This window comes from Nicotiana attenuata, unplaced genomic scaffold, assembly GCF_001879085.1.
Source record: "Nicotiana attenuata strain UT unplaced genomic scaffold, NIATTr2, whole genome shotgun sequence".
In the NCBI taxonomy this organism is placed as follows: domain Eukaryota; kingdom Viridiplantae; phylum Streptophyta; class Magnoliopsida; order Solanales; family Solanaceae; genus Nicotiana; species Nicotiana attenuata.
Genome location: NW_017670773.1, coordinates 128,330 through 141,494, shown reverse-complemented (window position 1 = coordinate 141,494; position 13,165 = coordinate 128,330). Strand labels below are relative to the sequence as shown.

General features: G+C 38.1%; 1 protein-coding gene across 1 annotated transcript; it reads right to left on the bottom strand.

Annotated features, from left to right (window-relative positions):
* Window positions 1-296: 296 nt before the first annotated feature.
* On the bottom strand, window positions 297-6,529 carry LOC109243191 (nuclear pore complex protein NUP58). Its single transcript, XM_019410103.1, has 6 exons — window positions 5,834-6,529; window positions 5,614-5,728; window positions 4,532-5,005; window positions 3,334-3,835; window positions 2,392-2,432; window positions 297-738 (listed from the first exon to the last, which is right to left on the bottom strand). Exons 1-6 carry the CDS (start codon window positions 6,313-6,315, stop codon window positions 703-705), a joined length of 1,650 nt encoding a protein of 549 aa, XP_019265648.1. The 5' UTR covers window positions 6,316-6,529; the 3' UTR covers window positions 297-702.
* Between the last annotated feature and the right edge of the window lie 6,636 nt (window positions 6,530-13,165).

Here is a 13,165-nt window from a genome sequence, read left to right as displayed (position 1 = left end):
TCATATTAATCTAGTCTCTAAAGAGATTGTTGTAAAAGGGCAAAAGGTTTTCCATCTACAATTGTGCATTACCAATTAGTTCCTAGCATTTAGTTGAGGGAGTGGTATGTTTTTGACTAAAAAGGAAGAAGCATTGTTTATTTTCTTCTCTACATGTTTATAATTAGATAGTTGTCATTTAACAGAACATTACTGATGTCCTATCTCCTCTATTTCCTTTTGAAATGGGAAAAGAAAGAAGACATGTAAAGTAAAACCCTGAGGGCTTATAAATTGAGGTATAAGATCTCTTCCACTAAGGAATCTGACATGTAATATCTCGACTAACTATGCTTGCACAATCTTATTTCAGAAGAACTGATGCTAGCTGGAAGTTAGATCCAGAGTCCAGACTACAACAAATATAACCTGTTTCATTTCTACAAAGGGCAATTGAAATCGTCCACAATCAAGCTCGATACACAAAATCGTCAACATTGCTGTAAAATCCCTATTGATAGTACATCTCTGCAGAAATAGCAATCCACAATAGTAAAACAAGCCAATGAAACTGGAGGTAGATACACAGCATCATTTCATGATTTGACAATATGCTTGACCTTGCCAGGATACTGTTACAGGTAACAATTGCTGCAGCAAGAAACATTGCATCCATTAAGATTCTCAGACTGAAACTAGATGTCTGAATAACCAACACACTGTCTAGCGTCTGCCTGTACGACTTTTTGCTCTAGACTTCTGCAGAAAAGAATGATAGACAACAAAGATCAGGTATAAGGAAGGATAGTGTTAGGCAGCAAAGACCGTCTTGCAACTCCCTAGCATAGTAAGAATGGAAAGTTGTAAGCTAAGGGCATTCAGATCTAGGAGCATGTTTGTAAAGTAATAAGCACCTACCTCATTGTGGTTTTATTACAGGAGTAATGAATACCATAATGAAGTAAGTGCTAATTGATGAGTTTGTTCTCAAAATGCTATATATCCTATTTTAGAATTCCTCTTGTCCTGCCCAGAGCCCATTAATGTGCGCTCTTTCTTTTAGGAGTTTTAAGGAGATATCATAAAAGATATAGCCAAAAAAGGGAAAAGGGGCATGAAGAAAGCAAGGAACTGTTCGGCCTAGATGGTCTTTTCATCTTCCATATATGGTTGATGGGACAAATAAAAGCAAACTACCTAGATATTGTCATAAGCAGGTTGCAAGCCTAAATTTCGCTAATCCAAATTAATTATCCTAGGCAACCTCTGCCCACTAGTCATGGAAGCTGTATAATATAGTCCAGCAAGCAGAACAAGAGTAGATGGAATTCTATAACGTCTCCAGAGCTATGGCTCCAAAAGTAGAATCACAGGTCACTTTCTGAAAAAAAATTATTAAGGTAAAAATAGGCTTCATACTGTTGCAGTATAATATTCCACAGGTAGTAGATATTGAAAGAAGGTTTCCACCACTCAAGGGAAATTGACACTGTTTTAATATGGACCAAAAAAGACTGCGGCTTTTTTTTGGGATCAGCGGGAGTAGTAATAATAGCGGTAGCTGGCCTTTCAAATGAAAACTGTCCTTTTATTTTCTTCCAATGAAATACAAATGATAACAGATCTCAGCCACGCAAACATCAAACACGAAACTAGCAGCAACTTTTTGTCATGAAAGAGCAAGTCGCAACCACTCATAGGCACATGATAAACAAAAACATAGATCTCTCTTTTCATGAAATATTCCAAAAGAAACAATCACTGAGACATTATTTGAGAATATACATCTATCATTGCCCAAATGTTGGTGCAAACATATACCAGACCAATGATGAGAAAATTTCAACCCAAGGTTTGTAAACCTAACTTCAGCAACCACGAGGCAATACCAAATATGTCTAGGCCCATTATGACTGCATCATTTCTCAGAGTTGTGATGTTCTCATTAAATTAAAATTTTATTCATAGAGATTCAACAGTTTGATGTATGTACTTTTTTTCCTTTTATAAGAAATTACCTTGTGAGTAAATGAACCATGGCTTCTGAACGTAAGAATATCAACTTGTCACACACTACAAGGTCCAAGCAGCAAGATTTTTGAAAAAAACATCATAACATTCAACTACGTAATTTTTCAGGATTGGATTGGCACAAAGCTAGTAATAAACAATCCAGGCTTCACAAAAATATATAACCAAACTGCAGATAAATTCACCAACATAGCCATATCAAACTAGTCCTCTACTCCACTTTCTTTTCCCTTTTCTTCATGTTGTGTTTTAGCCTTTAGGAGTAGGTGAGAAGTGTTTTTACTTCTTTACTTTTGAAGGGTTGGGAGGAGTGCAGGCAGAAGGAAATAGGTCAAGGCATAGACAAGAAAGAGCCGAATATAGGAGAACATGTATACTCACAGATACAGTCCCAAAGCTTGCCCCTGATCCTAGTGCAGCACCTTCAAAAAATAAGAACAGCTCAGGCACAAATCAGCATACAAAATATGAAGGAGGCAGGTCCTAGGGATTGAAGAAAAAGAATCCCTTTCATGGAAAATACTGTAGTATCAAGAATATCTAATTACGGAAAATATTCTCAAGATATCTGAAAACTTCCTATATCAGATGTAGGTAAGAAATTGCAGATTATTACAAAAGAAATGATATAAGGAATTTTGGATCATAAAACAATGTTTTTCAAAAAGATAGTATGTGTTGTAATAAATCACAAAGTACAAGCATTTAGAGGAAATTTTCCAAAACAAAAAGCTTAGATACTCAATGTAACTTCCTCTTAAAAAGTTTCAGAAATGAAAGCACAAGAGCAACTTTTCTGCACCACAGCATTTGGAAACATTAACCCAAAAGAACTTTTGAAAATGGCAGTTAATCAAGAAAATTCTCCAAACAATACCTTGACACTCTTTTATATATATTTGTAGTAGTGTAGTATTAAACTAGCAGTTGTGGGAAAATTTTTACGTAGCGGTTCAAACGTTAGTTTTAATAAAGCAAACATTGAATAAAAGCTTAATATATGAATAATTATATGATTTTGAATTCTTAAAAATTGTGGAAACTGTATAGATCCTAGTAATGGAGTGGTATCAAACATTTTGGAACATCCGAAAAGGAAAGTGTCACATAAACTGAAAACAAGGGAGTATATAATTGATTCAGTAAACTGAAGACCAAGTTATAGATGTATGTTACATCAATTATCTTTATGGGAATTAAAAGATATTCAGTATCTTATAAAGGGGATAAATAGAAATTTAATTCTTGTAAAAGCTAATCTAAATAAAGATATACAAAGCAGAGGGCCAAAATATGTCATCATTGAGTTTCCTGGAAGCATACCTGAACCAAAAGGTGTTGCAAAACCTGAAACTCCAGAAGCGGGGGTAGAACCAAATAATGGAGCACTAGAGGCTGGGCTGGAAGTACACAAGGACCCAAAGAGTGAAGTTTGAGGGGAAGCACCAGATGTTCCGAACAAAGAGGAGACTGGAGCTGACATTGTTGGAGTAGTGAACAGGGAAGAAGATGAAGCAGCAACGGATGGGGTAGCAAAAAGTGAGGATCCACTTCCAGGTAAGGCAGAAGGAACTGCAGATGATGTTTGTGGTGCACTGGATGCCCCAGGTGCTGCTGAGCTGGAAATCAATCCAGCTACCTGAGTTGATGGTTGTGAAATTGCAGGTAAATGCAAAGTTGGATGTACCCTTCTAGCAGCTGCCTCCAGTTTAGCTGTTTCCCGCCTATCCGCCTCAAGAAAAGGATCGCTCCCATCTCCTCGACGGCGCTGATCAGCCAGGTATGCTGTTTTCATTGATTCAATGTACTGATGAATGCTCTCTACCTGCTTTACATAAAATATAAACATCTTAAAATCACAGCAACTAGTAATAAAGGTATAGGCAAGAACTTACAAAATAAGGTACATAATACATTTAGCATGCAGCATTACAATTTTGCTGCTTCAAAAGTATAAGCAGACATCAACTAAAACTCTGATGCTCTCTGATACTAATTATAAGTGGTACGAGACTAAACTAATGAGGAACTTCAACTGTACAGAAATCCAGAATCTACGAGTCTCTAAAGAGGTGACTTCACTTGCAAATACTGTAGTCATTATTTGCAACTTGAAGTTTGGTCATCAGTATTTGCAAATTTTGAAAACCTTGTTTGAGGAGTATTTCAAGAGAAATAATAGTGTTCACTAACACAATTTCAACTTCTTTTCCAAGTGAAATTCATTTCCAGACACAATTTCAACTTCCAAATACTTTTTTTCAATTTCAACTTCAAATATTCCTTTTTCGACTTCACCCAAAATATTGTCCAAGCGCCTACTAAATATATTATCATGTCCCATAAAGTAAGAGAGATTTCCAGAGTGGCTAGTGCGCACACACACAGTCACATGTAGATATATGTGTATTTGTTTGGTCAAAAAAGAAAGAGAAAAAACTACTCCTAGTCATTTTTACTCTTCTTCTTCATTCTGAGCAAGCCTGATACTTTCATATACTTAACAAGCCCTTCCCATTACCTTTGCTGCAACATGAACAAAAAAGTCATGCACATTTGACATGACTTTTGGAAGAGACTGCAACAAAGATGAATTGGAGTTCATGGAATTCCTGTCAGAATCTAAGAGCATCAACTGCTCCAATTCTTCAACCCATTGCCGGCATTCTAAAAGATATTTCTCAAATCTTGCGACTGTTTGCTGCAAAAACGGAGAGGGCTTCTTTGGTATCCCCCTGTAAAAATCAAAAACTGGCGCATTGGGAGTAGAATGTGCTTGAGTGGATGCTGTTTGAGCAACTGTTGCACTTGATGCCTGTGATGGAACAATAGCACTTGCAGCAGCAGGTGCACTTTGACGAAGAAACCTTGGGCGTAACATCATAAAGGAACGCACCGCAACCTCTGTATTGCGCAGCATATCTTTAACGACAACCATTAGCTCTTGCAAGATAGCCTTTTGTCTTTCCATTGATGTACTAACTCCACCAAGTTCCTGAAAAAGCAACTTCAGGTTAGCACATGCAATTAAGTAATACCTGAAGTAATCGAAACAGTAATTAGAAAGGAAAGCAAGAGAATTAGACTATAAAATGTTTAATATCAGCGGCAAATAACATCCTCAATCAGAATAAGATGAGCATTGTTAGGTGGTATAATTATGAAAATCTGAATAACTCAAAAATCGGCTCTAGCCAAGACCTCTAGATCATCATCAGTCTGTGCTAACCACAAATAGACACAAGGAATATAGCTATACATAGACTGCATGCAAGAAGAATAAATCAGCTTGACCAAAAGTAAACATTGATAGAAAGAATCTGGTTATCACATACTTCCAATAATTATTTTCCCACAAAGAACAGTTCTACAACCCAAAATTCGATTACCAATGTTTGATAACTAGTCCAACTCAGTGGATAGACAACATAACCATGTCCATTCTTGTGAATTTCAAAGCGCCAATAAAACTAGTACATTGCATATATCATATGATCAACAATAAAAACAGCCTTTCATTTTGGTAACTGAGCCCGAAATTTTACTAAAGAGTTAATTCTAGAGGAATTATGATTTAAAAATAAAAGAATCTTAAGATAAGACCTGAATGCTGCGACTAGCATCCAACTCAAAGCCATCATTGGCCACTGATGAATCGTAAAGTCGGCTACACTGGTCAAGCCTTTGACTTTCATCCCTGTATTCCAGTATTCTCTCCCTATATCCACAAGCACGGAATACAAATTAGAAAACTTCTCCAACAAAAAAGGAAAAATAGAGATTAAAAAGCAACTTCAATCTTATTTATATTAAATCAACTTACTCAATTTGCAGCAGGAGCTTCTGTGAATCCGGGTGGAGGTCTGCCCATTTGGTACTGTAAGTGGCTGGCGTCTTATCGTTGGTGAAAAGGTACAACTGCTGCTGCTGTTGCTGTGACTGTTGTTGCTGCTGCAGTTGTTGTTGCTGTTGCAGTTGGTGTTGTTGTTGTTGTTGTTGCTGCTGCTGAAATTGAAGTTGCTGTTGTTGTTGCGGCTGCTGCGAAAAGGGAGTGATCTGCGAGAATGGCGACGACTGTTGCTGACCAGGAGTTTGGAATGGCGACGACTGTTGCTGGCCGGAAATTTGGAATGGCGACGACTGTTGCTGGCCGGGAGTTTGGAATGGAGACGACTGTTGCTGGCCGGGAGTTTGGAAAGGCGACGACTGTTGCTGGCCAGCAATTTGGAATGGCGACGGCTGTTGCTGGCCTGGAGTTTGGAATGGCGACGGCTGTTGTGCCTGTGGGGTGAAAGAGAACGCCATTGGCTATTCTAACGCTTGGCTCATCGGAAATTTATGAGTAGTTGAATTAGGGGAAGAAGAAAAATGTTTGAGAAATTGTCGAGATGGCTTTAGGAGGAAAGCACTCAACTCAAACAGCTAAAACCCTAAGAATATGAATTGGGGGATAATAAAAAAGGCGCCATCTTTCGGGTTGTTTCATTGTTGTGAGAATGAAGGCGACCTTTTCTGTGTCCAAGTTCCGGCCCGCTACGAGGCCCACCTGGCTTTGCTTGACATTTTTCCCCCTATTTCTCGTTAAGGGTTTGTTCGGTTGGAATACGATTTATACCGGTACAAGTTATGCCGGTATAAGCTATATTGGAATAAGTTATGATGGGATTAGTTATACTGGAATTGTTGTTTATTCATTGTTTGGTATGTTGTATTAAGAATGACAATTGCATATTTTCTAAGAAGAAGGTATAAGTTATACCGGTGTTAATTACCCCGCCTTCTATAAGGTATAAGTTATCCCAGTGTTAAAATTAACACCGGGATAACTTATACCTGGTTTGCTAACCAAACAGAGTATTAAGGTGGTATTAAATTTTTATACCACCCTTATACCTTCTTATACCTCATACCAAACGACCCCTAAATGTACTAGTAATACCGCGCGATCAATATTAAAAAAATATTAATTAAATTAAATTGTGACGAGACTTGTTTGAACAAACTAGATCGTATTGCTTTAATAACATTTAATTGTCATCTTATTTATCAATACGAAATACCCAATAATAAAATCTCTATTAATTAAAAGAACTTATATAGTCATTGAATAACTTTTTGTTCTATTTTATTATAGTTTCTACTGTTTAGTATTAATATATTGTTAATAAAAATTTATTAGCATATTATTTTGTTTAATATTTTTTTCTTCTCCGTAATGTAAAAGAAGATATTTATTTTATAACTCCTCCAATATTTTTTTATTTTAAATTATGTTATGTGTTCTCAATAATATTATCTGAATTTTAATGAATAAAAACTCTATTAAATTAAAGACACTTATATACGCATCGAATAACTTTTTTCTTATTTATTTTTCTTTAATATTATATCCAATATTTAGTAGTATTACGATATTATTAAAAAAATTATTAGCATATTACTTTGTTTAATATTTTTGCCTACTACTTTCTTTTGTAATATAATAGAAGATATATATTTTATTACTCTTGAAATAATTTTTATTTTAAATTTGTTCTATATATTTCTTTATTATATTATCTAATGTTTAGTAGTATTATATTGTTAATAGAAATTTTATTAGCATATTACTTTGTTTATGATAACAACACAATAGGGGGTTCAAGAATTACTAAAGAAAAACAAGAAAATCAAGAAACGTGCGGAAGCTAAAAGAAAATAAAGAAACAAAAACAAGACGGAAAATTAAAGATAAGATTGAATTCAAGAAAGAGTTTCTTGAATTCAAGAAGTCTATTCTTGAAGTTGAATCCTAACAACAACAATTAGCTAACAAAGAACTAATCGCCTTTGGTAGAGAATTAAAAACAAGAGATAGATTGTGAAACCCGACTCTTTAGAATAACAAGAACAACAATAAGCCTAAATTTATCACCTTTCTTGAATACGTAGAAGTGATCTAAGATTTCGAAAGAGTTTAATCTTACCACCTTAAGTTGAGTCTTGAAGGTTGAAGAATAAATCCAAGAGTAGCCACACACAAGAGTGCAAGAAAAATCTCACAATTTTTATTAATAATAGTCTAAGTCTAAAAGCAAAGAAGATACCCCTTTATATAGGGAAGGGGTCACGAAATTCTACCTAAAAAAATAAGGAAATAATGTCCTAAACTACTTTGGACAACAAGTCCAACTACCATAGGAAAAGGTTAAACTCTAGAAAACAAAAACCAAGTCAATCTTGGAAAGTAATTCCAATAATCTTAGGAAAAGAAAAATAAAACCTTAACTACCAAGGAAAGCATCAAATATGTCCTAAAAAACTAGAAAATAAAATAAGGAACTTTGACTTCTTCTCCTATGTCTTGGTCGCCCCTCCTTGAGCTGACTTGGGCGCCAAGTTGGCTCCTTTTTTAGTAGATTTAGGCGCCTAATTTAGGCCCTCCTTGCCTGGTGCTTGGACCCCAATCTACCTCCTCTTGGACTTGGACTTGGACTTGGACCATGAAATGAGTGTAGCACTTAGCTAAATCCTCTCCATAATTCTTGAGCTCTTCTTCCACCATTAGCGCATTCTTGATCTCCCGTTGAAGCCCAACGACCTTGTCTTGCTTCTCCTTAGTTTGAGACCTTGTGAATGGCTTTCTTGGTGCTTCTAAAGCTTTATCCTTGTCCATGAAGCTATCATTCCCCTCCTCTTGAAAAGAATTCGTCCTCGAATTTGAACCTATATCAAACAAAGATAAGTCAGCAACATTGAAAGTAGCAGTTACTTGAAACTCACCTGGAAGGTCCAATTTGTAAGCATTATCTCCAATTCTTTCAAGTACTTTAAATGGCCCATCTCCTCTAGGGTGCAATTTTGTCTTCCTTTTTGAAGGAAATCTCTCCTTCCTCATATGAACCCAGTGTGATGACCCAAAAAAAAGTCATCACTTGTTTTAGAAACAAATTCAGCATTTCCGAGGCCTAAAAACCTCCTTTTACCTGGCCTCAATTTGCGTACGCAGTCCGGGCACGTAGCCGGAAAGCCATTATATGAAAATCTGTGAAAAATAATAAATTTTGCCTTTAAAATGAATTTAAGTTGACTTCGGTCAATATTTTGAGCAAACGAACCCGGATCCGTGTTCCGACGATCCCGGGAGGTCCGTAAGAAAATATGGGACTTGGGCGTATGCCCGGAATCGAATTCCGAGGTCCCTAGCCCGAGAAATAAATTTTTAAAGAAAATTATTTTCTGAAAAATACATGAATTTTTGAAAATGAAATGTGTTTGAAATTTGATGGTATCGGGTATGTATCTTGGTTTCGGAGCCCGGTACAGGTCTTACATGTGATTTAAGTTGAGTCTGTGAAGTTTTGTAAGAAACGGACTTGAAATAACGTGAATCGGACCTTATTTGAGAAAAATTGGAAAACTTGATGTTCTTAAGTAATTTCATGATTTTGATGCTAAATTCATAGTTATTGATGTTATTTTGGTGATTGAATGCACGAACGAGTCCGTGTGATGTTTTTGGACTTGCGTGCATGTTTGGTTTGGAGCCCAAGGGCTCGGGTGAGTTTAGGATAGGCCACGGAGTGAAACTGGACTTAGAAAAATTTGCTGGTGTGTTGCAGGTGTGTAGCAGGCCTCTGATCTCACATTTGCGAGATCAAGCATCGCAATTGCGATGCAAGAAGGGTCCCCAAATGCGAGAATTTCATCGCAAATGCGAAGGACCTTGGGCCAGCCTCATCTTACATTTGCGAGATACACTTTGCAAATGCGAAGTTTTCAGTAGATGCCTGAAGTCGCAAATGCGACTCATCTATCGCAAATGCGACTTCCCATTTGCGAAAGGTCTATCGCAAATGCGAAGAAGACCAGAAATTGACTTGGTAGCAAATGTAACATTTTTGTTCGCAAATGCGAAAGTTCCAAAATCCTGAAGGGTTCTCAATTGCGAACCCTGGTCGCAATTGCGACATCAGAGACCTGTAAATCCACACTTAGACTTTGACCATTTTTCATATCTTCTCAAAACATAAACACTCTAGGGCGATTTTTTTAAGGCAACTTCTTCTCCAAAGCAATTGTAGTCGTTTCTAACTAGTTTTCTTCAATCCTTAACATCTCTTCACATGATTTCAACTCAAAATCAATGATTTTCATGGGGAATTTGGGTGTTTTGGGTAGAACCTAGGTTTTCCAAATTTTGGGGATTTGGACCTCGATTTGAGGTCCGATTTCAAAACAAATTATATATTTGAGTTCGTGAGTGAATGGGTGATCGGGTTTTGGTTTGAACCTCGGGTTTGACCATGTGGGCCTGGGGTCGATTTTTGACTTTTTGGGAAAAAATTTAGAAAACTTATTTCCATGCATGAGAATCGATTCATTTAGCATTTGTTGATGTAATTAAGTAACCTGTGGCTAGATACGAGCGAATTGGTGGTGGAATCAAAAGGTAAAGCTATAATTGAGGCTTGAACTATGTTCGAGGCATCGAGGTAAGTGTTTGGTCTAACCTTAGCTTGAGGGATTAGGAGTTGTGTCCTATTTGCTATGTGTTTATTTGTTGAGTACGACGTATAGGCATGGTGACGAGTATCTATACATTGGTATCAAGCATGCACGTGAGTCTTATATTATGATTATTATGACTCTGTTTGTATTGTTCATGCCTCTTTGTGATGATTTCTATTGTTAGGCAAAGTTTGTGGAAGTAATTGGTGATATGTGAACATTGAGGAGCGTTGGCTCAAGTTGTGAAGTGAATTGCGAAAGAATAATTGGCAATTGCACCTTATAGAGCACTTGCTCAAGTTGTGAATCGAGTGGTTAAGTAAATGTGAAAAAAAGAGGATTATGGTATTGTTCCCTTGACGGGACATTGTTGCTTCAAGTATTGTTCCCTTGCCGGGATGTTGTTGCTTTTAATATTGTACCCTTGCCGGGATGTTGTTGATATTGATGTTGTTCCCTTGCTGGAATTTTATTGTGATTCTATTTGATTCCTTGCCCTTATTGTTTGTGCTTGTTATTTAGGTGAGGAAGAGCGTTAAAGCGCGAAGGGTGATGTCGTGCATTGTTTTGTGAGGAAGAGTGTAAAGCACGAAGGGTGATGTCGTACCGCACGATGTACAATTCCGTGCCTTTATATGAGTGATTATGTGAGGTAAAAGCACGAAGGGTGATGCCGTGCCAATTATACCGATTTTCATGGTGAGGACGAGAGTAAAAGCACGAAGGGTGATGCCGTGCACTTGTCCTTGATTTTCCGGATTTTACTGGTAATTGAGTTATGGTGTTCTTTTACGCTTACTTACTCTTTTCCTGTTGATACTTGATGTTAATGTGATGTTATTGATTCCATTGCCCAAATTGCTTTGTGATTGTTGCTTGGGTGAGGAAGAGTGTAAAGCACGAAGGGTGATGCCGTGCATTGTTTTGGTGAGAGGGTGTTAAAACACGAAGGGTGATGCCCTGCATTGTTTTGATGAGAGAGTGTTAAAGCACGAAAGGTGATGCCGTGCACTTGTCTTTGATTTCCTGATTTTTATTGATAACTGAATTATGGTTCTCTACCTTTGATCGTTGGTTTTTCTGTTGACACTTGTTGTACCCCGCAGCATGATCCCCCTTCCTATCTTCAATTGAACTGTGGTGATCCTTATATTTATTTGCTGTTCTTCTTTTATTATTTGATGTTCCCGCAACATGTTTACCCCTCCCATCCTGGACTATATATATATATTTCTACCTTTATTTTTCCGTTGTACATTATTTATCTACACAGGTTTATTTGGTAGTCTGGTCCTAGCCTCGTCACTACTTCGCCGAGGTTAGTCTAGGCACTTACCAGCACATGGGGCCGGTTGTGCTGATACTACACTCTGCACTCTTTTGTGCAGATCCCAGTGCTGCAGATTCCGGGCCGCAGTGAGATTTTCCGCTTCTTGATCATCAGGCGACCCAAGGTAGTCCTGCAGGCGTCCGCAAGCCTTGGCGTCTCCCTCTATCTATTTTCCTGTTTCTTTATGTAATCCCAGAGACAGTATTTTTGTCATTTCTTTCAGACCCTTATTTGTAGTACTCTTAGACTGTCTGTGAAGTTGTGACACCAATCTTGGGTAATTTGTTATGGAATGGTATTAGTAGTGTTATTAAAACTTGAAATTAAGTCTTCCGCTTGTTAAATTTTATTGATTATTAACTGTTGGATTATAACTGTTAACGAATTTAAAAATGGAAACAAGGCAAATAATTCGGTTGATTGGCTTGCCTAGCTTTCACTAGTAGGCGCCATCACGACTCCCGAGGGTGGGAAATCCGGGTCGTGACAAGTTGGTATCAGAGCTCTAGGTTACATAGGTCTCACAATTCACAGACAAGCTTAGTAGAGTCTGAGAGATCGGTACGGAGACGTATGTATTTATCCCCCAGAGGCTACAGAGTTAGGAAAAACTTCACATCTATTCTTTCCTGTCGTGCAACTTGATTTCTCAATGCTAGTTGAACTTCCACTCTTGTTCCTTCGCGAATGGCGAGGTGACGTACCGCTTCTTCAGCGAGCAGCAGCACAGACCGGTGATAGATCAGCTACGTCTTCGGAGACTTGGTAGAGAGATTATCGTTTGGCTAGACCAGTTGGGTCACCAGCTTTGACTTGGGATCAGATTTCTCAGCTGCTTTTGGAGAAGTTTCTTCCTACTGAGAGAGAGAGAGAGAGTGAGGAGGTTCATTGAGGGACTCATTCAGGACGTCAGGGTCAGTAGACTCAGCAGCCGAGGGCTTGTTATACTTGTGGTGAAATGGGTCACGCTGCTAGATTTTGCCCTCGGGCATCGAGCAACTCTCAGCATCAGGGTTCCCATGCCATGGTTCAGGCACCGAGTGTTCCACAGTCCGCTCAGCCAGCTAGAAGTGGAGGTAGAGGTGCTAGAGGTGGAGGTAGAGGTATTAGAGGTGGAGGTCAGGCCGCTAGAGGTAGAGGCAAGCCAGCAGTAGGCCGTCCCATAGATGTAGTTCAGAGTGGTGGGGCCCAGCCCCGATGTTATGCTCTTCCAGCCAGGCTTGAGGCTGAGGCTTCCGATGCAGTTATCACAGGTACTGTTCTGGTTTGTAGTAGAGATGCTTCAGTGCTATTTGATCCAAGGTCTACACACTCTTATGTGTCATCTTATTTTGC